The 22,695-nt window shown below is 41.8% G+C and overlaps 1 protein-coding gene across 4 annotated transcripts in view; it reads left to right on the forward strand.

Annotated features, from left to right (window-relative positions):
- NGF (nerve growth factor) overlaps nt 1-21,631 on the forward strand; it is a 63,711-nt gene extending 42,080 nt beyond the window's left edge. For 3 of the 4 annotated variants that reach the window (XM_060201830.1, XM_060201831.1, XM_060201829.1), the window contains exons 2-3: nt 12,792-12,915; nt 20,727-21,631. In XM_060201830.1, coding sequence (XP_060057813.1) covers nt 20,739-21,470 — 732 coding nt within the window. In that variant the 5' untranslated portion in view covers nt 12,792-12,915; nt 20,727-20,738 and the 3' untranslated portion in view covers nt 21,471-21,631. The remainder of the gene's footprint in view (nt 1-12,791; nt 12,916-20,726) is intronic. The other variant, XM_016194727.2, reaches the window with a different exon arrangement.
- Nucleotides 21,632-22,695: the final 1,064 nt, after the last annotated feature.

Here is a 22,695-nt window from a genome sequence, read left to right on the forward strand (position 1 = left end):
CAGGGAATGTCAGAGCAGAAGAGTGAGTGAGCTGGAAACATGGTGGCAGCTGTCACTCTAGACAGGTATGCTGGAGGAAGGAATCTCATATGTCTAGAGGACTCAGTTTCCCCCCAGGGTATGCTTAGCGCTCCATGTTTTCTTGGATGATGGTGGTTGAAGTGCAACCATTTTTGCGGTAAAACTGAAGTCTAACTACTCCAATAGAAATGGCTTCATCTCACAGACACTTTGAAGAGTAAGAGTGACATTTGGGGGAGAGGGGTTCCTTTCAACCAGTTTACAAAGATCATCCCTTATCCCTCTTAAACTGAAGGGTGACTTGCCTGCCTTTGCAGGGGGGAAAAAAAGTCCTATTATACTACATTCAGCCAGAATGTTTTCCTGGTCTTTTTCAGGACTACAGATCTTTAGCTTGTCTTAATTTCTGAAGTTACATCTGAACTGCATTATAGACTTATGTGCTATAACATTTCTTGACCTATCACTTGGAAAACATACCACACACTGAGAGGAAAAGGCAAACTCCAGAAGAGCTGAGGACATCTACTCCTACAAAGCAATGAGAAACCAGGCTTTAGAGCTAAGTTAGAAGGCACTGTCTTTGTTTTCATTCATGTATCAAATCCCAGGTAGCTATCTGAGGTCTGTGATGGGCTGGGGGCCTTGATAATACTACTATGGGATATCATCTTTGACTTTGACCATCCTGAGAATCCCCCTTTCTTCACTAAATCTCTTTCCTCCGAATCCCAAGTATGGGAACATCAGACAGCTAAAGGCCAAAAGCATAGCTTTTTCTACTTTTTTCTTATTTATTTATTTATTTATTTATTTATTTATTTAAAAAAGGAGACATTAACAAAACCATAGTACAAGAGGGGTACAACTCCACACAATTCCCACCAACAGATCTCTGTATACCATCCCCTCCCCTGATAGCTTTTCTATTCTTTATCCCTCTGGGAGTATGGACCCAAGAACATTGTGGGATGCAGAAGGTGGAAGGTCTGCTTCTGTAATTGCTTCCCCACTGAACATGGGCATTGACTGGTCGATCCATACTCCCAGCCTGCCTCTCTCTTTCCCTAGTAGTGTGGGGCTCTGGGGAAGTGGAACTTCAGGATCTATTGGTGAGGTTGTCTGTCCAGGGAAGTATGGTCGGCTTCATGCTGGCATCTGGAACCTGGTTGCTAAAAAGAGAGGTAACATACAAAGCTAAACAAATTGTTGAATAACCATGGACCTAAAGGCTGGAATAGTGCAGATGAAGTGTTGGGGGTACTCACTGCAGACTATTGTGTACTTTTGCTTTCAGGTATATATTTTGCCCTAGTTTATTGATACATGTGAACATATGCTCTATCTCACGGGACCAGTCTATATCTAGGTTTTGGGATTTTGTTAGGAAGTGAACCACATGGAATAGAATTAGAGAATACTATGAAAGAAAATGTCTCACCCAAGTAATGAAGCTGAAGAGTTGTCATTCCACACCTAAGGTCTCTGGACACAGTCTGAAGTGAAGCATGCTGAGGTGGTACTTGTTGCGTTGATTAGGTTGGGATTGGCGGATGCAATATTATTTGGTATGAATTAAGAGAAGCATGCAGAAAGGTGCACCCCACCCTAAGGTTCCAGGACTGGGGGAAATATAGGCTCTATAGTGGAAAGTGAGGTTCCTGCTGTCTTAGGGTTCAAGAAGAAAATAGATAGTTATAGTTATAACTATACATTGTTTGGTAATTGGGTTAACATTGAAAAATCCCTTTGTTAGGATTTGCTGTATAATACCCAACATCGCCATAATTTATGTCCTTTTATTTTTTAAATAATAAAGCTTTTTCTTTATCTTGTGGTTTAAGGGATCAGCCAGTTGGAACCAAAAGTATGTCGTCTTAGGATTGTAGAAAAGTTTGAAAAAGTGATTGCTTTGCTTTTGGTGCTTGAATGCAGATTATAGATATATCATTAGTTATTACTAATAGGTAGGCTATACTACACAGACTTATCTAGCTTCACATTCTTGCAAAAATATATAGCCTTCAGCTCTATAATGAAAGACTGGTGTGGGCTTAGAAGACAAATCTACAGCCACATTAATGCTATTGTTATTATTCACACCATGAAAATGTCTCTCTATGGTACTTGTCCTGAACAGCTCAAGAATTCAGTCAGGTAATTGTCAGAAGGTGGAGCCCAGACACATACTCCAGTAACCAGACCTGCTCATGGCAAATGCTCTCTGATTCTCAAATTGGAGTTTAGCCAATCCTTGGTGGTTTCCTCCTTGAGCTGCTCACTTTCTGGGAGAAATATAGGAAGCTTTAGTATTTACATAAATTTATAAAACATAATGTCTTCTAATGAAAAGGAACTTTAGAACTTATAGCATGTTTTTAAAAAACTTTCTTACTTTATTTATTTTATTTTACCAGAGCACTGCTCAGCTCTGGCTTATGCTGGTGTAGAGGACTGAACCTGAGAACTTGGGAGCTTCAAGCAAGAGAGTATCTTTGCATAACCATTATGCTATGTCTCCCAACCTTTAGTATTTTATTAAAGAATGCAATGGTGATTTTGCTGAACCTTTATGTCTTCCTAAATCCATGATACCAGATTCACTGTTTTCCTGCTGGATGTGCCAAAACTATTAAATACTTAAGAAATCAGCAAAATTATCTCAAAATGACTAGATTTCTTTTTTTTGTTATTTATATTTATTTATTTATTTATTTATATTATTTAAGAAAGGATAAATTAACAAATCCATAGGGTAGGAGGGGTACAACTCCACACAATTCCCACCACCCAATCTCCATATCTCTCCCCCTCCCCTGATAGCTTTCCCATTCTCTATCCCTCTGGGAGCATGGACCCAGGGTCTTTGTGGGTTGCAGAAGGTGGAAGGTGTGGCTTTTGTGATTGCTTCCCCACTGAACATGGGTGTTGACTGGTTGGTCCATACTCCCGGTCTGCCTCTCTCTTTCCCTGTAGGGTGGGTCTCTGGGGAAGCTGAGCTCCAGGACACATTGGTGGGGTCTTCAGTCCAGGAAAACCTGGCCGGCATCCTGATGGCATCTGGAACCTGGTGACTAAAAAGAGAGTTAACATACAAAGCCAAACAAATTGTTGAGCAATCATGGACCCAAAGCTTGGAATAGTGGAGAGGAAGTGTTAGGGGGGTACTCACTGCAAACTCTAGTGTACTTCTGCTTTCAGATATATATTTTTCAGTAGTTTATGGATACGTGTGAACATATGCTCTCTCTCATAGAAACTGGTGTGTATGACTAGATTTCTTATCCCTACGCAAAAAGCTTCTAGTCAATTAAACACCATGATCATAATCCATACTAGAGAATTTTTGACTAGGCTGAAAATTGTAAAAATGTATTTACAACATAGAAGACCTTGGATTTTCTGTTTGTTTATAGGCTCATAGTGAGAACTAGCAGGGAGGAAGAAATTAAAGGGAATGGTGACAGTAGTAAAAACCACAACAGTAAAACCTACAATTATATTAGGTCCTTAAAAGAGGTTTCCAACTGTCCAAAATGGGAAGTACAAAAGATACATGTAATAAACAAACAAACAAACATTGGGTCTCTGTTCCTATGAACTCAGCTGCAGATAGCTGTTCCTGGCTGCTTTAATTGTCAGACGACCATGCTGCATCTCCTGGTAACCAAATACATGAAACCAAGCTCTGGTAAATTTAGCCTAAAAAAACTCTCCTCTTCAGTCATAACAACTAGCTGATGTTGGTCCTTTTGCCTAGTTTGCTGTACCTAAATAATACTATATTGTACCACTTCACCACAATGTAATAAGCTTTCCAATTGTTTAAATCCCCCCCAAAAAACTTTTCCTGTCTGAAAACCCAAAAAATGACCTAACAAATCATGCCAAATAATTGTGTTCTATTTTCTTATAGCAGGGGAAACTTGTGACATGGTCTGAATGGCCAATACTCTTGATACATTTTCCCACTAACAAAACACCAAGCCAGAAGAAAGTAGCTCACACCAGATGTTCTAGTAGTTTCTGTATGGTAGAAACTGCTTTTGGGATTAGATAGAGTTTCTGATCACATGGGAGAAATGAGTCTAATAGCTCTTTTTGGTCAAGCATTCAAAAATCTTGAATTTTTACAAATATCAACAAATAATCTTTTGATTTTCATTGTTTCATTGTTTCATAAGTTTTTATTCCTTAGTCTTTAATTCCATTATTTAAAACATATTAACCATGTTTGTTTGGGGTTCTTTTTTATTTATTTGTGATTATAATGGGTTAAAATTTTAGGATTAAAGGATATAGTTCTACACCACACCCACCACCGTTTTTCTTAATAATCATCTTAACAATGGACTTAATAAGTTGACTATAGTGGTGTACCATAAGAGTGACAGTAACAGTGTGCTCCAGAGTCTAGACTGTATTCTCAGTATTTCTGAGATCACCTTGTGGTGTGATAAGAGCTATGCCTTTTTATTTTCCAATACTTTCTCACTTCTTGATAATGCCTCTTAATTGCCAGCTTATCAAAGTCAGTGCCAGCTTTGCCACTTATTCTGTACAACAGTAGTTCTAAACTCTGGCTTTTTCTTGGCATTTCCTGGGTGACTCTGCAAAATACTGTCGCCTAGATGGCATTCCAGGCCTGTTAAATCAGCGGGACAGGTGTCAAGAGTTTGTAAAACTCCCCAGATGGTTCTGGTGTGTGACTAGGGTTGAGAGTCACTGCTGTGGAGAATTTGAGGGTGGGAGGACAGTGGGAAATAGGAGGCAGAAGACAAATCAAATCTGAAGCACAGAGGACTTTGGAGGCTGCTGATTGATTGACAGTTAGCAGGATGAAGTAACTATAACTGATGTCCATCAATGTCCAATAAGTAGAAGCAGAGAGTTTTCTTAAACTCTGTGTAGACTGAATTTTAAGCAATTTGCTCTCATTCAAAACCTTAACCAAAATATAATTTAAACCTTAAAAAATTGAAAGAGTGTGCCAGCAAAATATCTCATGTGGTTAGAGCACTGTTTTGCCATGTATGCTCCCCACGTTTGAGCTGGGTTCCTACAGCACTGAAGGAAATTTTATTGCTGTGGGCACACCCCCTCTCTCCTTCTCTTTCGCACTTCCTCTGTCTGTATCTTTAAAAAAAAAAAAACGTGGAAGGATCACTGAGTCAAGCATGGAGGAACACATATAAATAGGTTCATCCTTAGGTGGTGGGGTGTGATCAGCAGAAGAAACTCCAGTTCTAGAAGATTCTTGAGCCTGTTATACAAGCTTTCTGAGTTAAGGGGTCCTAGGAGCAGACTGTCCCTAGTAGAAGGCTGCTTCCAGATCAGTACCCTCTCTCGCTTTAGGTTCTTTACCTTTTTCCTGGGGTGGTTATGTTTGGAGGAGAGCCAGAGTGAGATTCTCTAAAGTGGTGGTTCTCAAACTTAGGTGCACATTAGAACCACCTTGCAGGGCTTGCTAAAACACAGATTGCTGACTCTTAAAACTCTGCTTTGAGATACTATGTTGAGACTTAGGAATTTGCATTTCTTTTTTTTTTCCTTTTTTCTTTTTTTTTAAATTTTTTATTTAAGAAAGGATTAGTGAACAAAAGCATAAGGTAGGAGGGGTACAGCTCCACACAATTCCCACCACCCAATCCAAATAACCCACCCCCTCCCATGGTAGCTTTCCCATTCTCTATCCCTCTGGGAGCATGGACCCAGGGTCATTGAGGGTTGCAGAAGGTAGAAGGTCTGGCTTCTGTAATTGCTTCCCCGCTGAACATGGGCGTTGACTGGTCGGTCCATACTCCCAGTCTGCCTCTCTCTTTCCCTAGTAGGGTGTGTCTCTGGGGAAGCTGAGCTCCAGGACATATTGGTGGGGTCTTCAATCCAGGGAAGCCTAGCCAGCATCCTGGTGGCATCTGGAACCTGGTGATTGAAAAGAGAGTTAACATATGAAGCCAAACAATTTGTTGAGCAATCATGGATCCCAAGCTTGGAATAGTGGAGAGGAAGTGTTAGGGAGGTACTCACTGCAAACTCTAGTGTAATCCTGCTTTCAGGTGTATATTTTGCATTTCTAACAAATACTAAGATATTACTGATATTACTGTAGGCCATGTTTTGAGGACCAGTTGAAGAGTTGCTAGTCTAGGATGAAGAGGTAAACCAAGCTTCATCAGCATTCCTTCATCTCCTATAGGAAGAGATAGAACACAATCCTGAGATGAACTGGGATTTACTTCCATTTTTGCAAAAGTGCAAGAGCTGTCTGATTAAAGTGATTACCCCATGAGAACAGACAGGGTTTTAAAAATAGATATGCATTTCAGTTGTTTGTCCCTATCATATTTGCATTAGAAATTGCTATTATTTAAGATGCTTTTAATTTTAGAGTCTATAGCCTTCACAAGCGTGAGACTAAAAACAGTGATAATAATATCCTTGAAAACTACTTAGTGTTTCAGTATTATGGGCAGGAAATAGCAATCTCCAGTAGCAAACTACCTATACTTAAACTTGAGAAGGCCAAGAGCATAAGAGATGTTAAACTGTGTCTCAAACATAGCAGCCAGGCACCTAAAAGTTATTGACAGGGACCACAGAGGTTGCAGATATACGTCAAAGGAATCAGTTGTGGTTGATCTAAAGCTAATTCCCAAAGAAGACTGATCTAATTACAAGGGGCAGAAGTATTTTTGTAGGTCAATCTCCTCCTTCCTTCTAGTCATCTAGATTGGAAGTCATCATGCTTAAGATCTAGAATATTTAGGGAAATAGTCACTTTTACTTCCCTGGTTCTTTCATCTATTAAAAGTGAAGGTGGTTTGTGTGAGATAGAAAATTATCATCACTGGAAAGGCTAGAGTTCATTAGCAACTACTGATACAGTAGTTTCATTGGATATTCTTCTCTCCTCACGTCAAAACCTTCTAGCCTGTTCTTGAACTCTAGGGTTGTGTGGTGTCTTCTCTTCCTTGGTAAACTCCTATTTATCCTTAAGAATCCTACTCAGATATTACTTTTTCTATGAATATATGTCTCTGGAAATCAATTCTTTCCTCCATCATTTACCTATATCATGTCAAGTATACATTATATTTATCATACTATTAACTTTCCTCACCTTTAAAATATTTCCTCTTAGAAGTTAAGTTTTCTGTCTTAATCCTCTTTTGTCCTTAGCATCTACCATAGTGGCTTGCACAGGATCTGCAAACTCAAATGTTTTAGTTAATATATTAATTCCATGGTATTGCAGGCAGAAGCAGTCCTTAGGCATCCAGCAGAGTTGTAGATTGGACTGTATTAATGCTCGTAGGATCTGAGCTGGTGCGGACATTAGCTAACATCTGTAGTAACTCCTTGTCCTATGGAAGAAGCAGCTCAGAAAAGCTTAAAAACACTGGGTAACTTAATCAAGAACTGGAGAAAACTGGAGAAAACTGGACCAGGATGCAGGTCTAGAAGTTCTGTCCAGTAAGCCATTACATTTGTCTAAATACCCAAAGGAAGTCTGTATGTATGAATCATACATATATATTACATCATATCCGTTGGCCCATGAGTGACAGAACCAAGTTCCATAATGCCTATCTCAGCCTGAGGAACTCTGTCCTGCCTCTCCTGGATTAAATGTGAACCAGAGAAATCACAGAAATCTTTGTTACAGAAAATTTTGAGGGTATTTAAATAAGCTGTTACCTCTTGGTCTGAATTCTAGACCTTCAGGATTAAGAGATTATTAGGTTGCTATGGCCAAAAAGATATTTTGAGCAGATACTCCACTATGTCTACCATTATAAAACTATTCCTGAAGCCCTGTATACCTCCATGTTGTTCAACTCCTCTATGCTGAGAGACTTGAGGGCCATGATAGTTCCACAGATGTTTGCTCCCATAACACAAGATTAGAGGGGATAAAAGGAAGATAAGTGTTGGGGTCCATGCTGGAAAAGACATGAAGGAGGAAGAGGCTTTCAGAGTTGGGAAGAGAAGATAAAAAGGAGAGATAAAAGATACCATTCTATGTTTCATACTCTGAAAGGAGGTTGGACAACATACTCTATGCTTCACCTGAGGAAGATGGTTCAATATTGGGACAGCTTGGAATGTTCTTACTCATGACCACAGAATGTAAGCTCAGGTCTATAAGGATGTAGAGGTCACATAGGCTCCTATGCTGAATATGGGACCAGATCAGATAAAATCGATGGGGTTTACAGTCAACAATATCTATACATCTTTCCCATATTAGAGAGCTACTCTCTTCTCTGATCCAGCTTTCTGGTCCTTTATGCAGATACGACATCATCTCCCCAGACAATAACTTGGATCAACCTGCATTTCAGATTTCAGTCTCAGGGAAAGAAAAAAAAAAAACTAGTATATACATAGGCCCTTTGGAATATAAATAAATATGCTTATTAGCCATCTACAAAATGGAGACCACCCCCCCAACTGCACTATTCCAGCCTTTAGGTTCATAATTAGCAATTTGTTTGGCTTTATATGTTAAGTCTCTTTTCAGCCACCAGGTTCCAGATGCTAGCATGATGCCAACCAGACTTCCCTGGGCAGACGACCTCACCAATGGGCCCTGGAGCTCCACTTCCCCAGAGCCCCACCCCACTAGGGAAAGAGAGAGGCAGGCTAGGAGTATGAATCGACCAGTCAACGCCCATGTTCAGCTGGGAAGCAATTACAGAAGCCAGACCTTCCACCTTTTGCACCCCACAATGTCCTTGGGTCCATACTCCCAGCAGGTTTAAAGAATAAAAAAACTATCAGAGAAGGGGATGGGATATGGAATTCTGGTGGTGGGAATTGTGTGGAGTTGTACCCGTTTTGTACTGTGGTTTTGTCAGTGTTTCCTTTTTATAAATAAAATAAAATAATAAATTTTTTTAAATCTGGCTTTAACTCTAAAAAAAAAAGTATACCACTCTAGAACTATATTTTGAAGGGAGTACATTTCCTTACAAGTTCTGAAATATACATACTAGTTCATTTACTCATGAAAAAATATCTCTGTCATTCATGCTTTAGCTTTCCACCCTATTCCCACTACATTTAGGGTAAAACCATAGCTCTGTCTCTGCAGATATAGCTCTTTCTTCCTATCTTACTTTCTTCCTGTTTTTTTAATGTGCTTTTTATTCTTTATTTCTTAATTTATTTATAAAGTGGACATATTGGCAAGATAATAGGATAAGAGGGGCATAGTTTCACACAATTTTCAGCACCAGAGCTCCGTATCTCATGTGTCCACCCCCCCCCCCAAAAAAGGCTTTCCTATTCTTTATCCCTCTAAGAGCATAGAACCAGGATCATTATAAGATGCAGAAGACGGAAAGTCTGGCTTCTGTAATTGCTTCCCCTCTGAACATGGGCCTTGGCAGGCCAGTCAATGCTCCTAGCCTGTCTCTGTCTTTCCCTAGTGGGGCAAGGCTCTGGAGAGGTGGGTTCCAGGACACATTGGTGTGGTCATCTGCCCAGGAAAGTCAGGTTGGCATCATGGTAGCATCTGCAACTTAGTGGCTGATATTTTAAGATATAAAGCAGAACAAAATTTTAAATTACCAGGAACTAAAGGCAAGAATATAGCAGATGAGATTTGGGGTTTCCACTTTGGAAAAATCTAATAGACCTATTTTAGGCATATTCCAAAGGGCCCATGACTTTACGAATTTTTGCCTGAGCCCAACAGTTAACATGTAGGTATTGTTAGATGGTGTCAGAATTGGGAATAGGACTAGAAGGCTGAATCAAGGAAGAGAATAGCTCCCAAATATGGGGAAAGTATATAAACAGTGTTAACTGTAACTCCCATCAATTTTATCTAGGGCCCATATTCATCACAGGAATCTGTGTAAACTCTACATCCTTGTAGATCTGCACTCACATCCGGTGGTGGTGGTCGTGACTAGAAACATTCTAGGAAGCACTCATTTCAGGACCCATCTTCCTCGTGTGATAGAGTATGTTGGCCCAACCTCCCTTTGGATAATGGAGCTGTCCTCACCATTGTTGATCCATATAGGGGTAAGGTCCTATAGAAGCCCAAAAAGGGGTATACTATGTTGTTCTATATGGAGATGACCAGTGACAGTGGAGACAGGGATCTGTTAGAGGTCTAGGCCTCTCATGTATGTGTGGGAATACCAGGATTCCCTGAATAGGGACCCAGGTGATGGAGTGGCCTGGTAGTAAGCAAAAGAGCCATTATTAAAGTATGCCAGTCTCTTGCTCTTATCCAGCTTTTGTAGTCCTTACTTTGTCTGACAAGGTTAACCTTGGAGTGATTGAGGGAAATGAAAAAGGAAGTAGGTGAGGAAGGTATCTAGATCTAAGTAGAAATTATTTGATTAAGTACTTTATAGTATCTTTTTTAGGCCTTTATACTTGCTTGCTGTACTTATTGAGTCACTGAAAACTACTGTTCACTTTTGCTTTAAGGTGTATGTGTACATGTGCCATATCCCCTGGGCTCTAGTCTATAACTAGATTATGAAGCTTTGTTAGGAAGTGCACCACCTGAAATGGAATTAGGACGTCCTGTGATCTAGGAAAGGTCTTACCAGAGTAATAAAGCTGGAGGGTTGACGTTCCATGCCTGACATCACTGGACACAATCGAAGTGAAATATCCTGAGGCGGTACTGGTTGCATTGATTAAGCTGAGACCAGAAGATGCACTATCAATTGGTATGAATTGAGAGAAGCATGCAGGAAAGTGGATCCCACCCTAGAGGTTCCAGAACTGGAAGAAATGTGGGTTTTATAGAGAATGGAGAAGGTACCTGCTGTCTTAGGGATTAAGAAGTCAATAGATAGTTATTGTTATAACTAAATTATTTAGAAATTTGGTTTACTTTGAAAATCCTATTGTTAGGATTTGCTGTATCATATAAGACCTCAGCATAATTCATGTCCTTTTATGCTATTTGCATATACCTGTATCTTTAAAAGTAATGCCACCAGTTGCTTCTATTCTCCCTGGTAGCAGCTCCGTAGCTGGTATCTGTGTTTTCCTTTTTTCCAGTAGCCTGTTCCCAGCCTATATGTAACTTGTGATTTTCTGCCTTGGTTCCACTTTGACACCCCCACCACCACCACCACTGGCCTGTATATCTTGCCCTCGCTCAGAATTCCCAGGTTTTAAGCAACTGCTTTGAAGAGAGAAAGCCAGGAGTTGTCTTAAAGCACCATCTTGACCCTGTCCCTTCTCCCTGCTTTGAAGAGCAACTGAAGAGAAGTTGAGCTTATATTACAGTCTTTCTCCCTTCCTGAAGTTCTATGAATAAAATCTATTCTTCCACCTTAAAGTTTTTAGAATAAATTGTATCTTTATTTTTAATATTGTTGTTTTGAAAATAAGAGACTATAGCATGAAATTACATTTGACTTGTATATTTTTTATTTTATTTTATTGAGGGGTTAATGGTTTACAGTATAGTCTTTAACACATAGGCACAGCTTCTCATCTCCTCTTGATAGGTGTCAAGGATGCACACCAATATTTTAATTTCCCTTCATTCTGTCCTTTTCTCTCCTTCCTCAGAGTCCTTTGCTTTGGCATAATACACTACACACAGTGCAAATCTCACCTATATTTCCTTACTGTCCTTTATCCTTAAGTCCCACCTATAAGTGATATCATTCAGTATTGGTCTTTTCTACCTGCTTATTTATTTATTTATTTATTTATTTATTTATTTATTATTTAAGAAAGGAGACATTTAAAAAAATCATAGGATGGGGCGGGTACAACTCCACACAATTCTACCTGCTTTTTGACTTGTTTCTATTTCAGGATTTTTTTTTCATTTGCTATTGCTTCTGCCTGTAACAGTCTCTCCTTCATTCCTTCTTACCCACTACTCTGAGCATTCTTTCTATAGTGATTCTCAATTAAAGAGTCTGCCATTACTAACCCAGTCATCACCCCATACCCATTTTCTTCATCACAATAAGGAAAGAATCTCAAGATATCTTGTTCATTTACTGAAGAGTATAAGTTCCATGAGAGTAGAGACTTTGTCTTTTCAACTGCATGGCCCCCAACACCTAGAAGAGTGGTTAGCATAAAATAGATGCTCAGGAAATATATTTAAATGAATAAGTGAATCATACATATAGCTCATAAAAATGAGAGGAAACTAGAAGCCTAATGCTTTTAGGAACCATAGCCTAAATATGGAAATACTTTTATTCTGATTTTATCATCTGCATAGTTTCTGTTTCTTATAACTTGGCTTTTGGTATGGTTGTCTGAGTTGCAAATCCTATTTGTCTAAAGGTTCTTTATCTTCTACCAGGCTGTCTAATTGGCTATCATTATTTAACTGAATGTTTACCAAAGCATCAACTTGTACTTTCTTATCAGAACCTTGACTTTTTCTCTGTGCCTTGCCCTAGTTAGGCTGCTGTGAAATTTGGTTCTTCATCTGAGTGTGTAATGTACAGAATAAGTTCCATTTTGATACTGAAGGAGGACCCAGCTATGGGGCTGGAAATACCTACATGAGGTACAAGATCAACCATAGTAGAAACCAAAAACTTTGGTTATAGAGAGAGAGATGCCCTTGGCATCTGCAGTTTCAGTAGTTGTACTCTAGCTCCTTCATGAGCCTTAGTGCTGGTGAAACTTCAGACTTCAGGGAGATGGGGTTTGTGCTGTTGGCACATCCCTTCCCTCCTGCCTAGGGCACAGCTATCCATCTGCCAAGGAACACAGCAAAGCACCCATCTCATAATCACTCTCTCCTCCCACAGAGTCCTGGCCCTTGGTTGTGCAGTCCAGGGGACTGGGTGGCATGCTGGACCCAAGCTCAGCTCCTCGTCCGGACCCAATAACAGCTTTTCCAAGGGAGCAGCTTTCTGTCCTGGCCACACTGAAGTAAGTGCTAAGGGGACACTATCTCTAAGGTTCTAACTGTAGAGCTGCCAGGACTCAGGTGAAGGAATAAGCATCACATCTGTATGCTGATCACGGGGGCCACAGTGTCTGAGTTACACAGTACCTGGACTTCCCCCCACCCTGCTCAAAGACACACAGTTGTCATTCATGCTCTCATACTGACCCTATGTCTTCAAGGGATACATTAAGAGTCTGAACTGTACACCAGTGAAGTAATACAACACAGGGTTTCACATAGTCTGAGAGAATCCATCAGACATTCCACACATCTTCTGCATGGTCTGGATGGGTGACCCTGTGAGCATCCCATTCCCTGAGCCATGGAGTGCAGGGAGAAGGGACAGATATGCTGACAAAAGCCCAGATCTAAGTTCTGTGCTTGTGGTCATTTTATTTAGTCTTCCAGCATCTCTGTTTCTGTTTATAAAATGAAATAAATCAAGCCTAGCTCTAAATAGTTAGTGATGGTTAATGATACAGTTATGCCCAATAGTGATTATTTTTATCTCACCTCAGTCATTTTAAGCTGGGTCTCCAAGAATTTGGATTAGGGGCCAGGTGGTTGTTCACTTGGTAGAGTGCTTACACTACCCTGTGTGAGAATGCAGGCTTAAGCCCCCACCGGCAGAAGGAATCTTCATGAGCTGTGGAGCAATGCTACATTTGTCTGTCATTTATAGCTCCCTATCTCTGTCTCTCACCCTCTATCAAAAAAAGGAGTGGGAGAATGGCAACTACAAATGGTGGTAGAATTGTGCAGGTCTCAAGTCCCAGCTAACACTGCTGACAATAATAAATAAATAAATAAATAAATAAATAAATAAATAAATAAATAAATAATAAAAGAGACCTTGACTCACTCTTGTAACTAGTGAGATGGAGGAGGATGGGGGGAGGATGAAGAAGAGGAGGAGGAGGAGGAGGAAGAGGACGAGACTGTTTCTTCAGCTACAAAACCTGTTCTTTGGTAACTTGGTGGTACTGGTTTATTGATCCATTCTCTAGCGTGAGAATCACCCATAACTCTTGGCTCTAAGTAGGAGTGTTCTTGCTCCGTTCTAAAATGCACCTGCAAAAGGCATGATTGTCAAGCTCCCCAGTGCCACTGAACCCTCCTAGCCAGCCTTAGGGCTAGTTGTTTAGCTCTGTCCAGCAGTTTTATTACCTATTAGGTGAGGCCAGAACCTTTGAAGGAAATTCCTACTATTACCAGAGAATGTGAACCTCAGGAAACCTACTATGGGGCTAGGGGAGGCAGAATCAGGCAGGAGCTAGTAGCTGACAAAAAAAAAAAAACCAAAAAAACCTGACTAGTGTCCCCACTCTCAGTCAATCATTTATCCCCCATTCTGAATGTGAGTGAGACAAGTGCTAAGCATCCACACATTCACACATTTAACAGACCATGTTCCTTCATGTGAGGCCCTACCTGTTCCTTCCTCAGTAGTCACTGGGGGCACAGAGCTCTGCCAGTAGGTGAAGACTCAGTCAGGAGGAAAGTCTCAAAGGTTGTTTTATTTATGTTTTTTTTAAATAAATAACTGAAACTCCACCCATGTTTGACTTCAGCTAAGTAGAAAATGTTCTTTTATAAACTGTCTTTCGGCATTAAATCACTAGACTAGACTGGAAAACACATTTTTCTTTTCTATTTTAGCCACTGACAATTTCTTTAAAGGACTTTTTCTTTCCTTTTTTTTCCCATCATTGCTGGGAATTTCTGGGGTTCTGTGTATGCACAAGAAATCCACTACTCTTGGTGACATTCCTTCCTTTCTCTCTCTTCTTTTTTCCTTCCTTCCTTCCTTCTTTTTTTTTCTTTCTTTCTCCTTTCTCTCTTCCTTTTGATAGAAACAAAGAAATTGAAAGTGTATGGAAGGAGGAGATAGAGAGGGAGAAAGAAAGACACCCAAAGCATTGCTTCACCACTTGTGAAGTTTTCCACCTGTAGGTGGAGACCAGGGACTTGAATGCAGGTCCATGTGCACTGTAAAGTGTGTGCCATGTGGCTTGTGCCACCACCTGGGCTTCAAATGGAGAATGTTCTAATATAAACATTACAAGGAGTACACTCTTGTGAGTTCAGCATTTAAAATGTTTAATCTTCTGATTTTAAATATTAAAAAATAAAAATATTTCAAAAATAAAATACCACAAAATTTTAAAAATACTTTAACCTAAAACTCAGCTGAGAGGTATGTTTGCAGCATTTTTAGACTCCATGAAATAATCTGTGATGCAGATCTCTGCTTTGATTAAATGTCACCAGGTCCCACGCACTCTCCTAACAGTGAATTGGGAAGCATCAGATTTTGAGAACTTGGTGAAGTTAGTTCAGGAGAATGAACAAAGCAGTAGGCAGAGAGCACTTTGTAATTGCTTGAACTCAAAGGCTGTCAGAGTTGGAAACTACCTTAAACAATGTGGCTCAGATGGAGAAATAAAGAAAGTGTGTTAGCACAGCCTCTTCTTCTAGTGTTTGCCAGCACATTCTTAGAGATGACACTGCCTGCCAGGACTAAACCATCAAGACACCACAAAGAGGAATAGGATGCTTTTCTGCCTCCTAAAAAAAAGCTCAAAGGATACACCTGCCCATGAAAAGCATCCTGGAAAGTTCTTATAAATAAAGAGGGAAAACGCTTATCTTTGAAAACAGAAACAGCTTGCTATTGGAGGGACCATTTAAGTTGGGTATTCAGATACCAGGAAGAAGGGGCTTACAGGTGGTTTGTCTGGTAGAGCACACATGTTACCATGTTCAGAGTTTTGAGTTTGACCCCTGAGTAACTATATGGGAGCACCTTTAAGAGGGAAGCTTCTGGGGGAGGGGCAGATAGCATGATGATTATACAAAAAAAAAAAAAAAAAAACCCTCCATACTTGAGGCTATGAAGCCCCAGGTTCAATCCCCTGTACCACCATAGCCAGAGCTAAGCAGTGCTCTGGTCTATCTCTCACCTATCTATCTATCTATCTATCTATCTATCTATCTATCTATCTATCTATCTATCTCTTTCTCTGTCTGCCTTTCATTAAAAAAGTAAAATCAAGGGGGCCAGGAAGTAGCACAGTGGGTTAAGTGCACATGGTGTAAAGTGCAAGTACTGCAGTAAGAATCCCGGTTCGAGTCCCTGGCTCCCCACCTGCATGGGGGGGGGGGGGTCACTTCACAGGCGGTGAAGCAGGTCTGCAGGTGTCTATCTTTCTCTCCTTTTCTCTCTGTCTTCCCCTCCTCTCTCCATTTCTTTTTGTCCTATCCAACAACAATGACAGCAATAACAACAACAATGATAAACAAACAAGGGCAACAAAAAGGGAAAAATAGCCTCCAGGAGCAGTGGATTCATAGTGCAGGCACCGAACCTCAGCAATAACCCTGGAGGCCAAAAATAAAAAGTAAAATGAATAAAGTATTAAAAGGGAAGCTTCAGGGAAAAAATAAAAGGTTCTGTGTTGTCTCTTCTCTATTGTTTATCTGTCTGTTTTTCACCCTCTATCTGAGAAAAATAAGGCCACCAGAGGAGCAGTGGTGTCGTGCAAGCATCAAGCCCTAGTGATAACCCAGGTAGCAAAAATAAAATAGACTAGTAGTGAGGACCCAGCCACAGCACTAAGCAGAAAAGACAGGGAGAAACAGGTCATGGGAGAGTGTGTGCCTAGGGCAGTGGTAGGAGACACAAAGCGAGGATGATCTGCCAAGCGAACTCTTTGTGTGTGGGAGGAGGGTATCTGGAGGAGAGCGGGCCCTGGGTGTCAGGCTGACCAGCCCTGCCAGCTCGCTAGACTCCTATCTTCCCTTGGGATCAGGGTGAGGAGGGCTGAGCGAAGTGTTTACAAGTTAAATGGGGCAACCAGGGAGAGTGAGCACCAGAAGAGATACAAACATAAGACATGACTTGGGAGGTTGTCCCGTGACCTAAACAAGGAGCATCCAGACAGGAATGGAAAGCTGATGTCAAGAAATGCTACTAGAGCAGAACTAAAAGGGCACAGAGGAAAAGGCAGGGGCCATGGATGAACTGGGGTTTGGAGCCAGTGAATGAAGACAGTAGTGGCAGAACTACTTTGCAATCAAGTGGTCCAGGATGGAACTGCTACTGATGAGGGAAGAGGGTATAAAGGGCTGCGTGAGGGTTATGGGTATGAAGATTTTGGTTTGGAATGGTATTGAAACTGTCAGTTTCTATGGAAAGTTGCCCATAGGGAAGCTGAAGATTCAAAACTGGCCTTCACAGGGGAAGTTAGGCTAGAAACCGGGGTATGGAATCAGCTGCACAGAATTCTCACCTGCTCTTTAGAAAAGGAAGAGGTCACAAGAGAGGAAAGTATCTGATGATGTGGAGACCTCTGGGAATAGGAAGTTGAAAGCAGCATCTCCCTTATTACTATCAAAATTTTTAATTATACTCATTTTTTATTTCCCTGTTCATATCCTAAGTTAACTAATTTGGATAGAGATGAATTTCAGATTTATTTCTTCCTCCCCCCTCCACCCTTTAAGAGATATATGCTGTACAAAGAAAGAAATGAACAAGCAAGCAAACATAGAGGGTTTGAATTTGTAATCAACAGAATAATCAGTTCTATGAGAGTTTGCTAAAGCTAGCAACAGAGCTCACATGGTTACGGCACTCACTTTGTCATATACTAACCAGGTTTGAGCCAGGTTCCTGACACACTGGAAAAAACTTTGGTGCTGTGGTATCTTTCCCTCTCTATTTCTCTCTCTCTTTTTCTTCCTGAAAAAACTTAGGCCAGAGCAGTGAATCCCCAGTGATTATAAAAAAAGGATTTGACTGGATATTTACCTGATGTCCATCATCAAAATAGAACCAGAGGTAGGTGAATCCCAGATGTGTTACTTCCTCCCCTGTTAGACTAGCTACAGAATTAGAGCAAAAACAACCTTTTTTTTTTTTTCAAAATAAAGCCAAAGGGAAAAGAATTTGGTGGTTTTGCTCCTGGTGTCTCACCAAAGAGCTATTTCCAGCTGAATAATAGCACAGCACAGAGAAGGAGAATGAAACAGATTAAGAATGTAGTGTGTGGCCATATGCACAGAATAAAGAAATAAAAATGGACCGTGGCAGGGAGAAGGCAGATGGTGAGTTTCTTTGGCTGTCCCGGGTCACTTTTTGTTCATTTTCTTTCTTCACCTCTCTCTCTCTCCTTCCCTTTCTCTCTTCAAAGGCCTGCTACATGTCAGGCATGCTACATGCCAGGCATGCACATGGGTGCAGTAATAATTAGAAACAAAAAAAACATTCTCATGCAGTCAGACCTATAAAGGACAGTCTGCAGTTCTAGGAAGGGTGGCAGGGCTCTGCACGAGACTCCATAGATGACAAGAGATGTGTCTCCAGGGATGGAGTGAGGAGCCTGCCGGTAGACTAGACATGACTGGTTCTGTCCTTCGAGACCTTGCAGCCAGTAGGAAAGATAGGCTCAGATTATTACATGTCAGAACATGCCTGATATAGGTGAAACAACATGCCATGGAAAACATGGATAGAATATACTTCAAGAATTACCAGAAATAAAACTGGAGGAGACCATAGATTGGGACCAGAGATGATTGAAATGTCTCAGAATGAACTCAGATCATGTGCACAGCTGGTTAGCTCTCACAACAGCTCTTTGAAATCACGTCTATTGTCTGCTTTTTATCAGGGGGAACTCAGGCTCAGTAAAATTTATGTGACTACTTTCTGGTAACAAGTAGTTGTGTTAGAGACTCAGAGGTGTTCTAATCTCAGACCCAGTGTAGGGTTCTAAGGTGTTTTGATGTTGTTCTCACAGGACCCTCCATCATATTTAATTCCACTACTTCTTTTGATTTCAGATAGAATGAGACAGGGAGATTAAAACAACAACAACAACAACAACACTATAGCATCACCTCACCATTCATGGAGTGTCTACTTGGTGTCATACACGGTGTTTCCCTATGGTTCTGGGGGCTCAAACTCAGGTCCCTGTGCATGGTAAACTGTGTGCTTGACTGGGTGAGCCACTTTCCAGTCCCCAGAGTTCTTTTCATTACACTGATTTAGTAAATGGGCACACACACACACACACACACACACGTCTGCACTTGAGAAGGGAACGAATGGATTTATATCGGAGTGATCTGTAAAGGTCTCAAGAGGAAGATGATATCTGTGCCTGGAATACAAGTGGGCAGGGGACCAAATGACTTGGATGGTGAGTGAGGATTGAGAAGGAACAGACTTGGATGTTTGAACCATCTTTCCAGAGGATATCTCTTTTATTTTTTAATTTTTTATCTTTATTTATTTAATAGAGACTGTTAGAAATTGAGAGGGAAGTGGGTGATAGGAGGAGAGACACCTGCAGGTCTGCTTCATCACTCGCAAGGCTTTCCCCTTGCAGGTGGGGACCAGGGGCTCAAACTTGGGTCCTTGAGCACTGTAACATGTACACTCAACCAGGTGCGCCACCATCTGGCCCCAGGATGTCTCTTTCTACCAGGAAGATCTGGGGAATCGGGAAGCATTACAGATTAGGTGACACTGGATATACATTCACACATGTGAATCAGAGTACACTGGAAATGAACTCCAGAAAGCTAATGCCACAGCTACCTGCCACCCAGGGAGGGGTAGGTGGTGGTAACTGTGATGCGGCCTGAGTACACGGTCAAGAGGGGTCTCCACTGCTGCATGGGGAAAGAGAGATTTGAGTCATTTACTTTTTACTCACATAAAACCAAACGATTTGAAAAAGAAGAAAGTGTGTTTAAGAATGAGAGAGGAGACCGGGCAGTACTGTACTTGGTTAAGAGTACATGTTACCATGCACAAGACCCAGGCACAGGTCTACAGTCCATACCTTCAGAGGGTAAGCTTTACAAGGGGTGAAGCAGTGCTACAGATATCTTTCTCTCTCTTCCTTTCCCTCTCCCTCTCTCCCTTGCCCTGTCTCTTTCCCTCTCTATCTTCTCCTCCACTCTTAATTTCTGCCTGTCTCTATCCAAAAGAAATAAATAAAATATTATTTAAAAATAGAATTTCTTTTAAAAAAATGTCAGGGAAGAAAGAAGAGAGGGTGGGTTGACTTATTACGGTATCAGGTTCAGATTCTATTTATGACCCCTTTTTAGTTAATTTGTTTGTGACTAGGAGTCTGTTAGGTCATTTGCTCTCAGTCACTTTTCTTGTACATGAAAGAATGATAATAAGCCCATTCCATGGACTATGAGAAATGAAAGGTGAGTGCATTTGGAAAGGTTAAAAACATGGCATGAAGAAACTTTATCAGTATCACATGTACAGGTGAGACTGGTTAAGATGACCCTAAGATCATACACCTTTTTTTATCTTTAATCAGATGAGAGGCTTTGGGGTTCAAACAAATGGCTGTCCGCTATTGTCAGAAGCAGGTGTAATCTGTGGTCCAGGTGGTGGCACAGTAGATAAAGCATTGGGCTCTCAAGCATGAGGTCCTGAGTTCAATCCCTGGCAGCACATGTACCAGAGTGATGTCTGGTTCTTTCTCTCTCCTCCTATATTTCTCATGAATAAATAAATAATTAAAAAAAAAAAAAAGAAGCAGGTGTAATCTATGCTGAAGAGGTCAGACAAGGCCCAGTGGCCCTTCCTAGGTCAACCCAGGGAAAGAAAGAAGGACAAAGGGCCCCAATTTAAGTGGGACAGGCCTCCTCAGGGTCCTCTTGGGTCAATTCTGAGGGATGGAGCCATAACGTGCCTCTGTGAGGCCCTCAGTGCTGGGTACCACAAACGTGGTTTGTCTATCTTCCCTTCCAGGTGCACAGCGTAATGTCCATGTTGTTCTACACTCTGGTCACAGCTCTTCTGATCGGCACACAGGCAGAACCACTGTCAGAGAGCAATGTTCAGGCAGAGCACGCCCTCCCCTTAGCCCACTGGACTAAACTCCAGCACTCCCTGGACACAGCCCTCCGCAGAGTCCGCAGCACCCCAGCTGGGGGCTTAGCGGCCAGGGTGGCCGGGCAGACCCGCAACATCACCGTGGACCCCAAACTCTTTCGAAAGCGCCGGCTGCACTCGCCCCGCGTGTTGTTCAGCACCCAACCACCTCCAGAGGTCGTGGCTACTCAGGAGCTGGGCCTGGAGGCCGAGGATGCCGCCTCCTTCAATCGGACTCACAGGAGCAAGCGGTCGGCCTCGACCACGCACCCCATCTTCCACAGGGGCGAGTTCTCGGTGTGCGACAGCGTCAGCGTGTGGGTGGGGGACAAGACCTCTGCCACGGACATCAAGGGCAAGGAGGTGACGGTGCTGGGCGAGGTGAACATCAACAACAGCGTGTTCAAACAGTACTTTTTCGAGACCAAGTGCCAAGCCCCAAACCCCTCCGACAGCGGGTGCCGGGGCATCGACTCCAAGCACTGGAACTCCTACTGCACCACCACCCACACCTTTGTCAGGGCGCTGACCATGGACGGCAAGCAGGCGGCCTGGCGCTTCATCCGCATTGACACGGCCTGCGTGTGTGTGCTCAGCAGGAAGGCCTCCAGAAGAGCCTGAGCCCTGCCAGCCGCCCCCACCCTCTCCCTGCTCCCCTCTCCATTATCCTGGGCCCCTCCCTACCTCAACCTGTAAATTATTTTAAATTATGACTGCATGGTAATTTATAGTTTATACAGTTTTAAAAAAACATAATTTATTAAATTTTTAAAAGCATCCTATGCGCTGGCCCTCCTGTCATTTTCCCCTCAGTTTGACCTTCTGCAAGTTTGGGCATAGTTCCCCTTCCCACTCCTCCCACCCCCAGGTTGCCTTTTGGGGCCACTTGAAACTCTCAACCCAGCCCCAACAGTCATAGGACTTCAGGGAAGGCCAGCTGGTTTCATTTATCAGCAGAAGCTGGGCACATTTCTGAAATCTGTTAGATGGCAACTACGACCTGTATTCCAGAGTCCAAGCTACCTAACCGTTGATTACCGGTCATTCCACGTGGCTCCATGAATTTTAATTGTTTGGAAGGTGGAGGAGCACACTGGTACACAGATGGGACAGAGCAGGGGCTGCCTCACACCACTGAGGCTCAGGCTGGATGCTGGAGGAGGGGGAGTGATTATCTAGATGTAAGAAAACACGCTCCAAAGACCTGGGGGCTGGTTTTCTTTTGGTTTTGTTTTTTTCTTTTCTTTTTCTTCTTTTTTTTTGGGGGGGGGTAGTGTAGGGAATTTTTTGTTTGTTTATTTGTTTGTTTTTTCCTTTTTTTTCATTTTTTTCCTGAAAAGCTGCCTGAAAGAGTAGTAGTCAAGTAATCACATGAGACCTGTCACAGTGGATCTGACTTCAGGTTAAGATTGCTCTCACACAAGTGGCTCATTCTCATTTATCCTTCAATGGCTCCAGCAGAAAGACTTAATTGTCCAAAATGTTAGGACCTCCAACACTCTTGCTATCCACCATCTGTCCCACAGCAACTCTCAATGGCTCTGGTGAGGAATGTGTTGAGTGAGAGGCCAGCCAGGAAGGAATGTTAGGGAACTTTTTTATTCTGAGGGTAATTTCCTTTAGTGCCCAAAGGTGGACTGGCTGAAAGAAGCTACAGAGAAGAGACTGGAGGAATAAAGACAAAGATACAGGGAGTAATCCCAGCCATGTAATCCAGGACAGTGTTGGGGAGATAAGGCAAGATAGAAAGGAACAAATGGCTTTTGCTTCTGCCTGACCAGGAAACCACCAGCAGAAAGGAAGAAAGTGGGAAAATGGAGAGACAGAGAGAGAGGGAGAGAGGAAA

Source organism: Erinaceus europaeus, chromosome 11 (genome assembly GCF_950295315.1).
Source record: "Erinaceus europaeus chromosome 11, mEriEur2.1, whole genome shotgun sequence".
Lineage (NCBI taxonomy): Eukaryota > Metazoa > Chordata > Mammalia > Eulipotyphla > Erinaceidae > Erinaceus > Erinaceus europaeus.